The 13,400-nt window shown below is 43.7% G+C and overlaps 1 protein-coding gene across 31 annotated transcripts in view; it reads right to left on the reverse strand.

Moving 5' to 3' along the window:
- Positions 1–13,400, reverse strand: part of MRTFB (myocardin related transcription factor B) — a 295,069-nt gene that overhangs the window by 40,355 nt on the left and 241,314 nt on the right. For all 31 annotated transcript variants that reach the window (XM_070064809.2, XM_089321819.1, XM_089321811.1 and 28 more), the window contains 3 exons: positions 11,431–11,506; positions 7,599–7,760; positions 6,196–6,374 (listed from right to left, as the gene is read on the reverse strand). In XM_070064809.2, the coding sequence (XP_069920910.2) occupies positions 6,196–6,374; positions 7,599–7,760; positions 11,431–11,506 (417 nt within the window). The remainder of the gene's footprint in view (positions 1–6,195; positions 6,375–7,598; positions 7,761–11,430; positions 11,507–13,400) is intronic.

A 13,400-nucleotide genomic window follows, 5' to 3' on the forward strand; every position in this document is an offset into this window, starting at 1 on the left:
AAGAAAATAATGCTAACAATTGAGTTTATAACACATATGTTCATGACTGAGAACAAATGCTATAAGAAACTATTTTTAATCCCAAGTTGTCATACCTTGGTGAGCCAGGTACCTCTTATGCAAGGGGTAATGCAGCTAACTGCTAGATTCGTTTCCAACTCAAAAATTTCGATGCTAGGCTTAGAAAAAGAATATTTTCTGCTGAACTTGACCCACTCCCACTAGGTAGCTCAATAGTTTTGACTTTAAAGTAATACGAGGGGGCTTCAAAAAGCTCATAGATAATGGAATTAAAAAGATAACATGCATTTTCCAAGGACTTTTTCGGACCCAGGTACTATTAAGATTTTGGTAAGGCAAAATGTTGTAAGGAGAAATTTAAAAAGTATATGTAGTACACAAACATGAACACCCATTAAATATAGGCAGTGTGAATTTCTACTGCAATAATAAATATTTGATTCCTTTGTATGTATTAGATTCTCAATACCCAATCTTATATAAAATAGATGTTCAATAAATATTTCTTGAACAAGTGAATTCAGCCTCACCAATAACCAAAACATTCAAATCGCCAATGCTTACTGTAATAATACTACCTAAGAAGGTAGTTCAGAAAGTTCACAGGAAAATAGAAGTCAAAGTTTATTTTGGGGGCTGGTGTTGTGGTACACTGGGTCAAGCCACGGCTTTCAATGTCAGCATCCCATACTGGAATGCCGGTTTGAGACCTGGGTACTCTGCTCTGACCCAGCTTTCTGCTGATGTGCCTGGGAAGGCAGCAGAGGATGGTCCAAATATTGGGCCCCTACCATCCTTGTGAGAGACCCAGATGAAGTTACTGGCTCCTGGCGTTGGCCTGTCCCAGATCAATGGTTGTTGTGGCCATCTGGGAGGTGAACCAGTGGATGGAAGAGCTCTGTTTCTCCCTCATTCTCTTTGTAATTCTGCCTTTCAAATATATAAATATTTTTAAAAGTTTATTTAGGTGCTAAAAGTTTTATGTATTTTTTTTCATAATACACATTTTCCATGTACTTTTTGAATATAATCCCATGGATTTAAAATTTTTTTGCACCAAAATGAACTCATTTATTTGTGAGGCAAAGAGACATTGAGGCAGAGACAGAGATACAGAGATATCTTCCATCCAGTGGTTCACCCCAAGCAATGTCAAGAGACTGAGCTACCTGAAGTCGGAAGCCAGAAACTCAATCCCGGTTTCCGACGTAGGTGGCAAGGAGCCCAGTTACTTGAGTCCTCACTGCTGCTCACCAGGCTTTGTACTTGCAGGAAGCTGGAGCCACATATGGGATGTAGGTGTCTTCGTTGCTAGATTGAATGCTCACTCACCCCTAGCTTCTGTCTGACTCAGCTCTGGCTGCTGCAGCCATTTGGGGAATATACCAGGGGATGGAAGATCTCTCTCTCTCTGTAACTCCACCTTTTAAATAAATAAACAAACAAATAAATGAATAAATAAATAAATTCAGTTCCATTTTCCCATGAACTCTTCCTAAGAAAGATTTATTTATTTACTTGAAAGGCAGACTGACAGACAAAAGGACAGACAGGGGAGAGATCTTCTACTGGCTGGTTTACACCTCAAATTGCCACAACACATGGAGGCTGGGCCAGGCTGAAGGCAGGAGCCAGGAACTCCATCCTGGTCTCCCACATGGGTGGTAGGGGCCTAAGTACTTGAGGCATCTTCCTTTGTTTTCCCAGATGCATTAGCAAGAAGGTAGATTGGAAGTAGAGTAGCCAGAACTTAAAGTGGCACTCTAATGCAAGATGCCGGTGTTGTAAGTGGTGGTTTAACTATACCACAATGCTGGCCCCTCCATGAACTTGAAATACCCTCGGACTTGTAGTAAAAACAAAGTGATTATGGAAACCTGTATTATGTTCCTGGAAGGCAGTAAAGTGCCTGTATTTTGCCTAACAAGTCCATTTCCATACCTAGTAATTTATCCAAAGAAATAGTTAGACAAGTTCCCAACATATATGTATTAAAAAACCAGGATAGAGTAAGTATGTGAGAATACAACAGGGGTCTTATATATGTATGGGAGTAAAAATGGGAAACAACTTCTAGTCATTAAAAATTATCCAGGTGTATATTTATTAAGAAAGCTATTTAGGGGCTGGTGCTGCAGTCCCCACCTGCAGGGCTGGCACCCCACATGGGCGCTAGTATGTATCCCGGCTTCTCTGCTTCTGATACCTAGCTCCCTGCTAATGTGCCTGGGAAAAACAGCAGAAGATGGCCCAGGTACTTGGGCCCCTGCATCCATGTGGGAGACCCGAAAGGAGCTCCTGGCTCCTGGCTTCAGCCTGGTCCAGCCCTGGGTGTTGTGGTTATTTGGAGAGTGAGCCAGTGGATGGAAGATCTCCCTGTGTCTCTTTCTGCTTTTCAAATAAATAAATAAATAAATAGTTTAAAAAAAGCTATTTAGTAATTATTAAAGTATAAAAGTTATATACAGAATTATTCTATTATTATATGCTCTATAAAGATAATTTTTTCTGTGTCATTTGTTACAGAAATAGAAAAATCTATACTAACATTCATATGGAATCTCAAAACCTATACTAGAATTCATACTGAGTCTCAAGCAACTGAGTAGCCGGAACAGTTTTGAAAAAGAACAACAAAGTTATAATTCTCACATTTTACTGCAGAGCTATAGTAATTGAAACAATATGGTACTGGCAAAAAGCAGATGTACAAACCAATGGCAAGAGCAGAAATTAACCCTTAGGTTTATGATCGTATGTTCTTCAACAGGGTACCAAAACCAATCGATGGGGAAAGGACAATCTCTTCAACAAACATCCAGTTGAAACTGGATATCTATATACAAAAAAAAAAAAAAAAAAAAAAAAGATGTGTTACGTAATACTATATACAAAAGTCAGCTGGGGCCGGCGCTGTGGCGCAGCAGGTTAACGCCCTGGCCTGAAGCGCCTGCATCCCATATGGGCACCGGTTCTAGTCCCTGCTGCTCCTCTTCCGATCCAGCTCTCTGCTATGGCCTGGGAAAGCAGTAGAAGATGGCCCAAGTCCTTGAGCCCCCATACTTGTGTGGGGTGTGGGAGATCTGGAAAAAGCTCCTGGCTCCTGGCTTTGGATCGGTGCGGTTCTGGCCGTTTTGGCTGGCTGGGGAGTGGAATCAGCAGGTGGAACCTCTCTCCCTCTCTCTTTCAAATAAAAAAAAAAAAATCAGCTAAAAATAGATTAAACATCTAAACGTACGACCCCAAACCATAAAATTCCTAGAAGAATGGGGCAGATGCTGTGGCAGAGCAGGTTAAGCTGCTGCCCGCAGTGCCGGCATCCCATGTGGACGCCAGTTCGAGACCCGGCTGCTCCACTTCCAATCCAGCTCTCTGCTATGGCCTAGGAAAGCAGTAAAAGATAGCCGAAGTCCTTGGGTCTCTGCACCCACGTAGGAGGCCTGGAAGAAGCTCCTGGCTTCTGGCTTCAGATCGGCACAGCTCCAGCCATTGCAGCCAATTGGGGAGTGAACCAGCAGATGGAAGATCTCTCTCTCTCTCTGCCTCTGCCTCTCCTTCTCTCTGTGTAACTCTGACTTTCAAATAAATAAACAAATCTTGAAAAAAAAAAAAACTCCTAGAAGAAAACATAGAAGAAAAGCCTTGTGACACTGGATTCATAAATGATTTCTTTTGATATGACAACAACATCACAGGCAATAAAACAAAAAAACAATCAGGACAATATCAAACTTAAAAACTGTGTATCAAAAGGACAAAATCAAGACTAAAAAGACAATCCTTAGGATGGAAGAAATTTATATTGTATAAAATAAATATGAGATATTTCATATCATATAAACCATGTGTCTGGTAAGGGTTAACATACACAATATATAAAGGACTTCTACAACAAAAATAATCTGATTACAAAATAGGCAAAGGACTTGAACAGACAGATTATCTCCACTGATCCTACATACAGGTGCTCACCATCACGGACCACTACAGAGATGAATATCTCAGTCACAATGAGATAGCACCTCACACTTATTAGAACAGTTAGTATGGGGGCCGGCGCTGTGGCACAGTGGGTTAACGCCCTGGCCCGAAGCGCCCGGCATCCCATATGGGCGCCGGTGCGAGACCTGGCTGCTCCACTTCCAAGCCAATTCTCTGCTATGGCCTGGGAAAGCAGTGGAAGATGGCTCAAGTCCTTGGACCCCTGCACCCGCGTGGGAGACCCGGAAGAAGCTCCTGGCTCCTGGCTTCGGATTGGCGCAGCTCTGGCCGTTGCGGCCAATTGGAGAGGGAATCATCAGATGGAAGACCTCTTTCTCTCACTCACTCCCTCTGCCTCTCCTCTCTTTCAAATAAATAAATAAATCTTAAAAAAAAAAAAAAAAAAGAAAAGAACAGTTGTTGGCAAGGATATGGGGAAACTGGAACACATTTTCACTGTTGGTAGCACCATAAAATGGTGCAAGTGCTACAGAAAGCAAATTAGAGGGGCCGGTGCTGTGGTGTAGCCGGTAAAGCTACCGCCTGGAATGCTGGCATCCCATGTGGGTGCCAGTTTGAGTCCTAGCTGCTCCACTTCCGATCTTGCTCCCCCTAATGAGATTGGCAAAGCAGCAGAAGAAAGCCCAAGTGCTTGGGCCTGTGTACCCACGTGGGAGCCAAGGAATACATTGCTGGCTCCTGGCTTTGGCCTGGCACAGCCCTAGCCACTGCGCTTATTTGGGGAGTGAATTAGTGGATGGAAGAGCTCTCTCCTTTCTCCCTGAAATTCTGCCTTTCAAAAAAGTAAAATAAACTTAAAAAAGGAAAACAAATTTGAAATAGAAATAGCATATTTATGTCACTTCTGGATGTATATCTACAAGAACTGAAAGCAAGGTCCTGAAGAGTTGTTTGCACACCCTTGTTCATAGAACCATTATTCACAACAGCCAAGAGGTTTGGCAGCAACGCAAGTGTCCATCAGTGGATGAATAAACAAGATGTGTTATTTTAGAATATAAAACGAAATACTGTTCAGTCTTAAAAAGGAAAAGATTCCTGTCACATGCTACAACATAAGGACATCATGCTAAAGGACATAAGCCAGTCATAAGAAGACAAATATGATAGGAGTTCACTTTTTTTTTTTTTTTTGACAGGCAGAGTGGACAGTGAGAGAGAGACAGAGAGAAAAGTCTTCCTTTGCCGTTGGTTCACTCTCCAATGGCCACCGCGGGCGGTGCGCTGCGGCTGGCGCACTGCGCTGATCCGAAGGCGGGAGCCAGGTGCTTCTTCTGGTCTCCCATGGGGTGCAGGGCCCAAGGACTTCGGCCATCCTCCACTGCACTCCCTGGCCACAGCAGAGAGCTGGCCTGGAAGAGGGGCAAAGGGGGCAACCGGGACAGAATCCGGCGCCCCAACCGGGACTAGAACCCGGTGTGCCGCCGCCGCAAGGTGGAGGATTAGCCTAGTAAGCCATGGCGCCGGCCAGGAGTTTACTTTTATGAGGTACCTAGAATACTCCAATTGACAGAAAATAGAATGATAGCTGCCAGGGGCTGGGTAGATGGGGGAAGAAAGGAGTTGTTTAATGGGTATAGCATTTCTTTTGTTTGTTTGGTTGGTTTTTTTGTTTGTTTTGACTGGCAGAGTGGACAGTGAGAGAGAGAGACAGACAGAAAGGTCTTCCTTTTATTGTTGGTTCACCCTCCAGTGGCCGCCGCTGCCGGTGCGCTGCGGCCGGCGCACCACGCTGATCCGAAGCCAAGAGCCAGGTGCTTCTCCTGATCTCCCATGCAGGTGCAGGGCTCAAGGACTTGGGCCATCCTCCACTGCGCTCCCGGGCCACAGCAGAGAGCTGGACTGGAAGAGGAGCAACCGGGATAGAATCCGGCGCCCCGACCCGGACCAGAACCCGGTGTGCTGGCACTGCAGGCTGAGGATTAGCCTATTGAGCCGTGGCGCCGGCCTAATGGGTATAGCATTTCAACGTTGCCATCCAAGCAGGTTCTGGAAATGTGCTACACAACAAAGTGAACATACTTAACATTTAAGAATCTAACCGTGATGAGCTTTTTGTGCTGGAAAAACACACTCTCTTTTTTCAGCACTTTCAGATGTTCCTTCTGGTACAAATCTATTATGTTGGTATATGAAAAAACAAGGCACATTTTTTGTTTGGGGGTGAAATACCTGGGCAGCTGTGTTTGCAGTCACTGAAGACGGTGAGTCGCTAGCTTTTGGCTCACTAGGGGAAGCGGCTGACCCCTGGGACTCCTGGCTGGCGGGCTGGTCCGGAGACAAAGCATCGCTGCTGTCTTCATCGAATGAGAAATCGCCCTGAGTGTGGGGGTAGTCCTCCTTCCCAACGCCTAAAGAAAGAAGTGACTCTTAACTCATGTTGGCCCTGAATACCAAACCTGATATGAAAAAGGAGAAACTTTGTTTCCTCTAAGAATTTAAGAAGCTGTCTAAAAACAACAACAACAAAAGAATATAATGCTTCTCCAAGTAGAAGAACACGCCGCTACCTGCCTACCTACGATGCAATTTGTTTGGGTGGGGAGAGAAACAAACCTGAATTAGACCAAGCCTTTGGATCCAACCACTGGTTATAGGAAGGGATATTTCAGGAAACACAGACGGAATCAGTCACCCAGAATGTGGGGCATTCTAGAGGACAGAACACGTCTGTTTCAACCAATAAGGAGCAAGGGTAGAGGTAGAGGTCGAGAGGGAGGGAGGATACTCAACAGATTAGGATTCAGGAGATACAGCTCCCAGAGGCAAGTGGGGGACCTTGCTTCGGTTCTGTCCTGTTACCCAAGTGTTAAAAAAAAAATGGGGCAATGACCAGGCACTTGCTAATGAGTTCCTACCTCAGGAGCAGCCCAGCTAGACTGATATCTTACCTTTTGCGGCTTATCTCTTTGAGATTAAGTGGAATCAGTGACCTCGTGGCGCAATGGTAGCACGTCTGATCAGAGATTAAGTGGAATCATAGATGACTGTACTACTTACAATTCTTGACTACAAATTTCCTACATTCATATTAAAGGAAACCATGAAGTTTTTAAGATAGGATAATAACTTTTCAAAATTGCTTGCTGTGTAAGTTTCCTGTCAAAGCTTATGCCAGAATGAATAAGAGAAGCATCAGTCACCAAGTATAGAAATGAATAAAATGGACAGTTACTACCAATTTTAATGAGTGCATTTATGTTTATCTGCTTTTGTCCTTTCTGAACATTAACAAGCTACTTTTCTTTATCTTTCCTAGAAGACAGAAATAAAATAAAACCTCTGCAAAAATATGAAGTAACAGAAACTAAACAGTGCCCTCAGGAAATGTGATAATGACATCAGAATATAAGACTTAAACCTCAGACAACACAAGGCAGCCGTTAACTGGCAGCAGATGCCAGGCTTATGACACTTAAACCACATACAGTAACAAGAATTACAGTAAGGATTAATCAGTTTCTAATTAGCCCAGAAAATGACTCCTGATTAGTACTGGCCTTTGAACTAGATTTGTGATCTAAAACTTCCAAGTTCACTTTCTCCCAGAAAACAGTAAATTTTTAGAGGCTTGCCTATAATTGCTTCCTTGACACTGGAGTCTACCGGAAGGATGTTTTTCTCCACCAGCTCCATGGGACCAGGTCTTTGAGCAATCTTTTCATTCAGATCATCAGCTAGCCGAGCTCTTTTCAACTTCATCTGAGTAGCCTGAAGGGAAGGCTCTGCAAATGTTTCTAAAAGAGGAAACATAGTTGTAGTCATTACTTGAATTAACAACTTCTATTCCATAGTGCCACTTCAGGTTAAGTGACTGAATTTTAACGGTCTGACTTATTTGTGCACTCAACGTATTTCTAGGATATGTGCTGCTGAAGCGAGCATCTCAGCATACTTCTAGAAAGAGAAAATGACTGTTGAAGAAAGCCCCAACCCACACTTTGTATTTCTTAGTTTTGGACAGCTTTGGCTTGCCTATGCAACGTGGACATCAACACTTATTAATGTGACTGCAAGCCAAACGCTGGCACTTAGGTAAGAGGGTGAATGAACAAGACAGACACGGCCCATGGCTCATGAGGTTTACAGCTCCAGATCTGGCTGCACTGCAAAGGCAATGGGAAGAGCTACAGTTCATGTGGGTGGATTCATTCCAGAGCGTCAGTCACCATGATTAAGAAGTGGGGCTTATTTCTCACTGTAACCTTGAACCTGCTGGAATATACACACAGTAATCAATGGTTGAACAGAGGCATTAACTCATGCACTCACAAACGAAACTACTTTATGCAACAGATATGAAACTACTATAAATAACCTTACTTGTTCATTCGCTTTATTCTGTTAATTACTCTATTTCTGGTAACTCAACACTTTTCTTCCATCATTCCAAATAGCATTTATAATTGATTAAAAATAATGATACGGTGTGGCCCTCAAATTCTGAGTTGAAAATTGGTTGCCTAAGGTCCTACAGCATAAGTCTCAGGGCCCGGTGCTGTTCTTCATCCTGCGGGCAGGAGGACACAGCTGCTAAGCTCCTCCCCAGCACACCGGAGCAACTTCCCTGCTACCAGCAGAGGCGTACACTTGCCGAAAGTCCAGCTTGACTATCTGCAACTGTTTTGACTGCTATTGTCAATGTATACTTTAATTATGCTCTGAGAAAGTGGTATGTTTCAAAAAGTTACTTCTTGGAAACCTAAGTCAAATTACGCTTTGGAAAGACTCGACAAAGGTGAGAAAAGAAATCACTGGTAAATTAATTTGGACAATTAACAACTGTAAAAGATGTGGCAGAAAATTACAGAGATTTAGGGTTTTTAACCTCATATTACTTTTAAAGTATCTTTAAATTTTTCATTGCACCCTAAACAGAAATTGTAGATGTAGGAGTACAATGGCTCTGTACTCTTATGATGTGAACACCATTCTTCAAAGCTTTCCCCAAAGAGAAGGCCTTAGCCCTAGGCTGAAATATCGGGAAATAATACACACTTCTGTAAGATATCATAGTGTGCCGCGGCTCACTAGACTAATCCTCTGCCTGCGGCGCCAGCACTCTGGGTTCTAGTCTCGGTTGGGACGCCGGTTCTGTTCCGGTTGCTCCTCTTCCAGTCCAGCTCTCTGCTGTGGCCTGGGAAGGCAGTGGAGGATGGCCCAAGTGCTTGGGCCCTGCACCTGCATGGGAGACCAGGAGAAGGCGCCTGGCTCCTGGCTTCAGATCAGCGCAGCATGCTGGCCGTAGCAGCCATTTGAGGGGTGAACCAACGGAAGGAAGACCTTTCTGTCTGTCTGTCTCTCTCACTGTCTAACTCTGCCTGTCCAAAAAAAAAAAAAAAGTGTGACCATCTTGTCTTCATAATTTTCCTATATAACCAACTGTGGTCTCAATCTTGAGATAAAACACTTCGAATCACACAGGAAGATGGCAGAGAATTACACCTAGCCATTAGCCTTATGTTGATCTTTCAACCCTTTCGTGAAGATCCAGGTGGGCTGGCCTTCTGCTTTCCTCTCCTCTCCCTCCCTCGAACATCAGCCCAGGGACAGTAGCCTAAGTCTGAGAAGAAAGCACTCCCGGAGTGCGTAAGAAGAGCCTGATGCTTTGCTACGTTTTCATTTCTCGTTCTATCATTCTCTTCTCCACAAGGTGAAGCTAGATTTAGGCTGCTGAAATTCAGAAAATAATCTAGACGCTTGCCTGCCAAATGTTTAATCCAATCAAAATTGGGTTAATGTTAGAGAACAGCAGGGGGCAGTTTTTAATATTTTAAAATTAAAGGCGACACATTCTTTCTTATTTTAAAAACCCCAATGCAGAACAGATGTCCTAAAAACATCACTTATAGTTCATTCATATACAGCATTTGTTTCTAAATGTTGGGAAGTCTTTTTTTTTTTAAGCAAATATGATTTTTTTTGAACAAATGTGCTTGCCATGACTGTCACAGTTAGATGGGAAGTTGAATCCGACAGCAATGTTGCTACAAAAATGTCCCTATTTTGAGGCACAGAAGGAGCCATTTATCCGGTCCGTACCAATGAGCTTGCTTCTCTGAAGAGTCACTTAGCCCCGACAGCTTGGGAGCTGCTCTACCCTCCCGCCGGAGTTCTGGAAAAGCTTTTTCAGTCCAGTGGACTTCTGAAAACACAACCCAAAGCAGAGAAAGGCACGTACCTCTCCCCTCCCTGGAATGAGGGGGACAGACACATGATCACAGATTTTTTAGAGGAAACCCCCCCCTGGAGACCTAGAGTACAAACTCAAACCCGAGACTTCTTAGTGCCTATCAGCTGTGCCTTTTCTCTCACAGCAGCCTCTTGATTCCCCACAGGGAGCTTTTCCCGATCTGAAATTCACTTGTGCGAGTGCATCACCTGCCTCTGCCACTGGAATGTAAGCTCCCTGAAGGCAAGTTTCCATCTGTGGGCCAGGCCACAAATCCCTCTGACAACGGTGACAGCATGACCTCCTGAAGATTTCATTTTGAACATTTCTAACCTTTAGGATATTATTCCTTATATTCAGCAAAAGTCTAATCCTTTGTCATATCTACCAAGTTCTAACACTAACTCCAACCCTAATTCTACCAGTAGGTCCAGAGCAAACAAATCTTCTTTCTACTTGACAACTGTCTAAATGTCTGAGAAGTTTTCAGATTCCTTCTGAATTCTCTTCAAGCCTTAACATACGCAAGACTAACATTGGATCAAGCTCCTCGTCTTGCTCAATAAATTAGTTAGCATAGCCAAGCAATGAGAGAAAATGTAACTCAGCCGTCTATGGTGGAGGAACTAACTTTCAAGAATGCTCTGTTTTTAGACAGAAAAAAGCATCCTGGTCTGAGCCATGTGTTTAGCCAAGGATAGAATGGAACAGCATCTAAGGCCTCATAAGCAATGAGGCTAGATCACTGGGATAATTTGGTGACGGGGAGTGGGCGACTGGGAGAAGCTTGTGAGAGTGGTAGGAACAAACTAGACTGTTGTCCTAAGTCGCAACAGAGAAGATGTTGGATGTGGGTTCTGTACTAGATGGACAGGAACAAGATCCAAGTAGCTGGAAATCTAAAGTCAGACTTGTGGCTACTGTACCCTTTATGGTTTACTGAGCAGGGCATATGTCCCTCTTGGTAAAGAAATCCTCTGAATCAAAAACTTTTTTCCAGAATGGTATGGTAGAGGCACCTGTGGTACCGGCTGGTGGGGAAGAGTCAGTTCACCAGACTTTCCCCATGTATCTGACATAACATTTTAGCTGTGGGTCTTCATGCTGCTATCCACTTTGGAGAATGTCAGCCTGTGGGGTAAAAAGTTGTTAAAATAGAAATACATGGACATGGTGAGACTCTCACATCTTTTCTTGAGAAAATGTAGAAACATAAGCAGAGATGAAAACTTTACCTTCTAAAATGTGCATTCTGACAAGTTCAGAACGGTCTGGTCGACTCCGGATCTTGTGTTTCAGGAAGTTTTCAGTCTTTAAGGAAAAAAAAAAAGAATTACTATAAATTATTTATTTTTGTTGTGGTTTTAAGCTTTTTAAAAGGTACTCCATTTAAATAAATTGTATATCTTTTTTGTCATGACTTTGGGAAGAAGATAGAAACTGGTATTTAGAGAAACTATTATCCAATATATGATTTGAACTGTAGCTTTCAAAATCTTAAAGTATGTGTTGGTAGAAAGTAGTAATGTTTTAAAATTTTTTTTGAAAGGCAGAGTTAGACAGTGAGAGACAGAAAGACAGAGAGAAAGGTCTTCCTTCCATTGGTTCACCCCCCAAATGGCTGCTACGGCCAGCGCGCTGTACCGATCTGAAGCCAGGAGCCAGGTGCTTCCTCCCGGTCTCCCTTGCGGGTGCAGGGTCCAAGCACTTGGGCCATCCTCCACTGCCTTCCTGGGCCACAGCAGAGAGCTGGACTGGAAGAGGAGCAACCGGAACAGAACCCAGTGCCCCAACCAGGACTAGAACCCGGGGTGCCAGCACCGCAGGCGGAGGATTAGCCTAGTGAGCTGTGGCACAAGGCTAATGTTTTAAATTTTAAAACTGTGCCAAGGTACAAGTTCACAATTTTGAAGAAGATTTAAAAAAATTTATTTGAGAGGCAGTGAGAGAGCGCGAGCTCACATCTGCTTGTTCACTCTCCAAACAGCTAGGGCGGGCAGAAGTTGGGAGGCAATAACTCAATCCAGGTCCCCCACATGGGTGGCAGGGACCCAACCACTTGAACTATCACCACTGCCTCCAGCTGCTGCATTAGCAGGAAGCTGGATTCATGAGTGGAGCTAGAACTCGGGTGCTCCATTGTGGGGTGTGGGCATCTTAACTGGAGCGTTAACCTCTAGGCCAAACACTTGCCCCGAAGACGACTTGTGAATAATACAGGACACAAATAACTTAAATATGTAACAACAATAAAATCTACACTTTAGCTGAGGTAAAAATACTGTTAGATAACAAATCGCCTAAAAATGCTACTATTTTGGGGTGGGCATTTCGCCAAGTAGGTTAAGCCACTGCTTGAGATGCCTGCATCCCATACCGGAGAGCCTGGTTCCAGGACCAGCTATATCCAGCTTCTGAACCAACTTCCTGCTAATGCACCTGGGCAGCAGTGGAAGACAGCTCAAGCACTTGTATTCCCACACCCACATGGGGGACCCGGATGTAGTTCCTAGCTTCTGGCTTCATCCTGGCCTAACTGTTTTGGGCATTTGGGGAGTGAATCGAGGGATGGAAGATCTTTTGTCCCCCTTCTGTCACTCTGCCTTTCAAACAAATAAATCTTTTTAAAAAATCCTTATGAATTATATTTTGTGATTCATATCTTGAATCATATTTTCTTAATCAAATTGCATTCAACTCTTAAAACAATACGGATTTGGGGCCAGCACTGTGGCGCAGCAGGTAAAGCCACTGCCTGCAGTGCTGGCATCCCATATGGGCACTGGTTTGAGTCCCAGCTGCTCCACTCCAATCCAGCTCTCTGCTATGGCCTGGGAAAGTAGTAGATGGCCCAAGTCCTTGGGCCCCTGCACCCATGTGGGAGGCCTGGAGGAAGCTCCTGAATCCTGGCTTCAGATCGGTGCAGCTCTGGCCATTGTGGCCATCTGGCAGAGTGAATCAGTGGATAGAAGACCTCCTGCTCTCTCTCTCTCCCTCCTTGCCCCCCACCCCGCCTCTCTGTAACTCTGCCTTTCAAATAAATAAATAAATCTTAAAAAAATATGGTTTTAAAATGCGTTTTACCTTATATAAGACTCCAAAAGAGTCTTAATGGATTTTTATTATATGCTTATCTTTATATTGAGTGATACAACTTTCCCCAAAAACAAATAAAATAAAAAGAATGAATATGCATAAAGCCAGT

Source organism: Oryctolagus cuniculus, chromosome 19, assembly GCF_051225735.1.
Source record: "Oryctolagus cuniculus isolate XC-2025 breed Fujian yellow rabbit chromosome 19, ASM5122573v1, whole genome shotgun sequence".
NCBI lineage: Eukaryota > Metazoa > Chordata > Mammalia > Lagomorpha > Leporidae > Oryctolagus > Oryctolagus cuniculus.